This window comes from Morone saxatilis, unplaced genomic scaffold (genome assembly GCF_004916995.1).
Source record: "Morone saxatilis isolate NCDOM2014 unplaced genomic scaffold, NCSU_SB_2.0 Contig9, whole genome shotgun sequence".
NCBI classification, from domain to species: Eukaryota; Metazoa; Chordata; class Actinopteri; family Moronidae; genus Morone; species Morone saxatilis.
The window spans coordinates 22231705-22236308 of record NW_023340268.1 but is presented as its reverse complement, the minus strand read 5'-3'; the positions used below and the strand labels follow the sequence as shown (position 1 = coordinate 22236308).

The 4604-nt window shown below is 39.4% G+C and overlaps 1 protein-coding gene across 1 annotated transcript in view; it reads right to left on the bottom strand.

Annotated features, from left to right (window-relative positions):
* Nucleotides 1–2222: 2222 nt before the first annotated feature.
* Nucleotides 2223–4604, bottom strand: part of LOC118342459 (thrombospondin type-1 domain-containing protein 7A-like) — a 153783-nt gene continuing 151401 nt past the window's right edge. The window contains 1 exon segment of the mRNA XM_035681013.1: nt 2223–3019. Within this exon segment, the coding sequence (XP_035536906.1) occupies nt 2932–3019 (88 nt within the window). The 3' untranslated portion in view covers nt 2223–2931.

Below are 4604 nucleotides of genomic sequence, written 5' to 3'. Positions count from 1 at the left end.
AAAACCTGAACAACAATGTAATTCTTCAGGTTTTCTGTAGCTGTGAACAGGGAGGACCATCCATGTGGAAAGTGTACAGTGAATTGTTTGCTTCCTATCGTACTACAGCATACACCCACCATTAGACTGGATTAGACTTTGAGGGCAATGTGAGCTGATACAGACAGGGCAGCTCACGAAGACCTGTTCGGGTTATTAAAAACATATTAATAACTTAAATCTATACCTGCAGGCATGATGGGTTGCTGTAAAACATACATTCATAACCCAAAATCTGATGGCTTATGAAGGATAGACATTACCAAAAGGGATCTATTAAGCATTGGCAAAGTATCAATATTAATAAAGTCATTTGTAACCCTGTATAAAGTGGAATAAAAATCTGAATTCTGGTTGGACCCCAATTGACCCCAAGGTTGCCTTCAGATGGCCAACACATTTTAATTACCAAGGACACATTACAATGGGACACTTCAATGAAGAAAATGTTGGAACCAGTAACCAGTAAGTACCATATAACTACCCTGTGAAGAATGTTTACAGTATGTACCAAATTTGGAGGGGTCTTTGGAACGACATGATCAGGGTTTTCTTGACAATACAGGACAGCACTTGCTCACTAACGGCCATATAATTAATCGTCTCAGGTTCATTACTGGTAGGTGGTCAGTGTTTACAGTACAGTCCACTTTAGCTTGCTTTCTTTTCTCAACACAGCAGATTTTTCCATTGCGTCTCTGGCAAATTGACTTCTGTTTACTGCAGTTTTCTTTAACTGTAACATCGATGACTCGATGCCAAACAAAATATGCACCGAGGTTTATGTAGGAGGGGAGCTAAAATATTATTTCCAGGATATTTGCTCAAATAATACATTTTCAGGTGTTTCCATGACTGGAAAACTAGTCTCTACATTTGCAGGGTATGTGGGAGCCTTGATGATTCTCATCCAGTCAATCAGACTCACAAAATCCTTAGAGCCAGGTTATGCTAGAAGAGAACTAGTCCATAACTAAAGTCAAAAGTGTATATAACTGTTCCAAAATGGCCACACTGGAAGGCGAGTGAAAGCTGACCATCAAACGGAGGAGGAAGATGCAAGCGTGATAACTGTGATAACGGCACACAGTCTCTCCTGGAAGGCAGTCATAGTGTTGTAATCTGATTTACAGAAACAGATGAGTAAAGGATGAAAAAAGAGTTAGATGAGAGAGAGAGAAGTTCAGACCCACGGTCCTCCGCAAGGTGAAGCTGACGTGGGTGTGAATGCCGGACTATTGGTTTCGGGAAGGTACAGAAATGGTTGCGCTCAGACCCCGCCGTCCAACATCGGAAAGGTTTGAAGGAGTTCAACCATCCGACAAGCAGTTCTGATAGGTGCCTTTAAGACCAAGTGCTTGTGATGTCAGTATTGTTCCTCTATTTCTGTCGAACTCTCTGAATCTGACAATTCGACAACCTTCCTGACTTTATCCAGCCATTGGAGGTATGTAAAAGTTTCAGCTTCTCCCTCAGCTCTTTTTCACGCAACTACAAGACTACAAAGAGACACAAAAGACCAAGAGTTCGAAGAGATAGATGGGTGAGGCCGTTGGATGCAGCCAGTAGGAGGCTATGACAGCAGGCTTTTTACCCTCTCTTCAAGAGTGGCCATTCAGGACATGCAGGTTCAAAATGCTTTTGCTTTTAGAAGACTTTTATGAAATCAAGGAATACAAGTCTTTTGACCAAGAATGAAAGAATTCTGAGATGTAGGTCAGAATCAAAGAAGTAAGTATTTTTTCATCTGTCTGATATTTTTATCAGATTATGAACTCATTATTTTAACTGACTTCAAAGATTCATCTGCAAACTCAAATGTCCCAAGCCTCTTTATACATCTGAATACCAAGACTCAACATTAAATTATCCTCCATATTCAGATTTTGTTTCCACTTTTCTTGTCATATCAAAGCTAAAGGATTTCAGAATGGAAGGGGTTTCTATGGATCTCCTGCAGTCTGAGTTGATGATAATAATGCCACAGTCAAAGAATTGTCAGAGAATAAATTAACTCAGGCAGAGTTTGGGACAGGTAGCTGTACATACTAGAAAGGTAAAGTTGAGAACACAGAAAAAAATTGTATTTACATTGCGTCCCATCATATCACACATAAGAGGTAATAGAAGAAAAATATTAACAAACATTGGTGAGTTTTGTTTGCAAAAAAAGTCTACTTTTTTACATTTCTAGCACAAGACTGTACACCATCTTGTATTGAGAGAGGCAGTTTCCTATGGCAAAGCTAGATATAAGTACATATCATGCTGCACTAATATAGTGCAAAATTATGCCTGAAAAACAGAAGGTAGATGCAGGCCGAAGTGATGGTGGCTCTGGGAATTACACTTTTGTTCTCTGGATTTATCTTTTCTTGCAAGATGGAGCCAGGCCACAATGACACAGAGGAATCTGAATGTTTTTAATGGGACAAAGAATGACAAGTGTCCGAAACACATGATCCCACTCAGCGGTAAAAAAAATGAACAAAAAAGACTAATGAAGATTTGTGCTTTTAGAGCAAAATCTTTTTTGGGGGGGGCGACCTTCTCTGACGACTGTAGTTTGGATGTTACCGGCAGTAGTAGATGGCAGAGAAGTAAAGGCAGACTTCCAGAAGAAGATAAAGAATTCATGAAGGCTCTTGTGAAACAAAGTATCAAAATGGAAATTAAAAAAAGACAACAGGGACATCAAGACTGCTAATGACATGGATTCAGTGTCTTGAGCTGTGAGGTTTCTCTTTCTGTCAGAATCATCTTCCCACGGTGTCCACCTGTAGGTTGAACAATGCCCAGCGGCAGCCCTGACATCAAGGGTTTCCATAGAAACCCTGTGTGTCCTGCAGTAGGACGTATGTCTGTAGGTCAGTGTGGTCAGCAGGAAGACTTCTACATGTCAGCGTCTCCGTCGTAGGCCAGAGTCAGCGGCTTCAGTCTGTTGTTCATCTGCCGTCGTTGTGGCCTCTTTGGCTTTTTGCTACAGAACAAACAGGGAGAGAATGTTTAGAGAATCTGGCCTCAACCGTTCAACCACAGATTTGCTTTAACCTTTACCAACAAGAGCAGCCTTCAGTGCGACAGGCATAGTGCTATTGAACATGAGCCAGGATGTTTCCACATTCCTGTGGTCAGTTTGCCCTGTAGTTTATGGACCATACCACTGTCTTTTCATTGTCTTTAAAATACATATAAACATATTCCTTGCCGCCGTCACCGAGTGCTTGCCCATGGTGGGAACTGTTGGGTCTCTTTAAATAATTTTATAAGGAGTACGGTCTAGACCTGCTCTATTTGAAAAGTGTCCTGAGATGGATGATGAATTGTTGCTATACAAATAAAATTTTATTGAAATTGAATATAAATTACCTTTCATTCATACATTTACAATAACTGATTAAGAATGTTTTTACCTTGCAGACAGCCATTGAATTTCATGTATTTCACTAAGGTATGACAGATTTGAAAACTCCTAACCTTAACATAATATGTTGTTTGCCTACCAAAAAGACTCTGCTAACACTGGGGTCAGTCATTTTGGAGAAAGATCATCACCTCAGATCATCAAATAATGACGCTGTGGGTTATCGTAAATGGGAAACAAACTAAGTGGCTCCGAACCTTTAGCTCAACCATCAACTTCCAATCTCTTCTCCATCTACAAGGTTTAGACAAGTCCAGGTACAAAGACTACTTGGTAGGGTTAGGAAACGATCATTGTTGTGGTTAGGAAAGGGAAAATGAATATCAGTCAGTCATTTGCTTGGTTGACCACATACAATCCAGCCTCGCCCCCATTACGTTTTTTGTTGCTATCACAGTTTGCACTACAGTTCTGCCTTTTTTATGACAGAAAACAGTCATTATTTGTACAGCCACTAGAGCCTTATTTGGTTATTATGCCTATTTTGACTGTGGAGGAAACGCACAAACATGGGGAGAACCTGGATTCCACTCCTGGACCCTCTTGCTGGGAGCGAACAGTGCTAACCATTGTTACAGCAATAAAATGTGAGAAACTGTGGTGTGGTTCTTTGGTAGTGCCATACACAGCAGTCATTGTTGACCAGCAATACAGTGGTTATGTAATATATATTTGAAGGAAACAGACTCATAAGCATTTGTTCTATTGTTCTGATACAGTGAAATATTCTGAACAGCATTTATATTGTAGACTGCAGCTTGATGAGATATACTGTATCACATTTAACATAAGAACTGTGAACAGTGACATTACTTTGTACAATAATTAGAATAATGGTTCTATGTAATTGAACCAATAAACACTGAAATGGAAGAGGACAGTGTCGACATAAAGTATGTGAGGATGATGATGAAAGGAGAGATATTGACATTATGACTGGCCTGCAGGTTGTGAACTCCTTTGTTCCCTGATGTTTAAACAGTGAAATGTTACTCTCTGAGGTCACAATCACTGTACTTTTTCTGTAAAAAAATACACATTGTTGGTATTAACCTGACCCATTCTAGTGGTTTTAAACACCATATATATATATATATATATATATATATATATATATATATAGTTTTAAACACCATATATA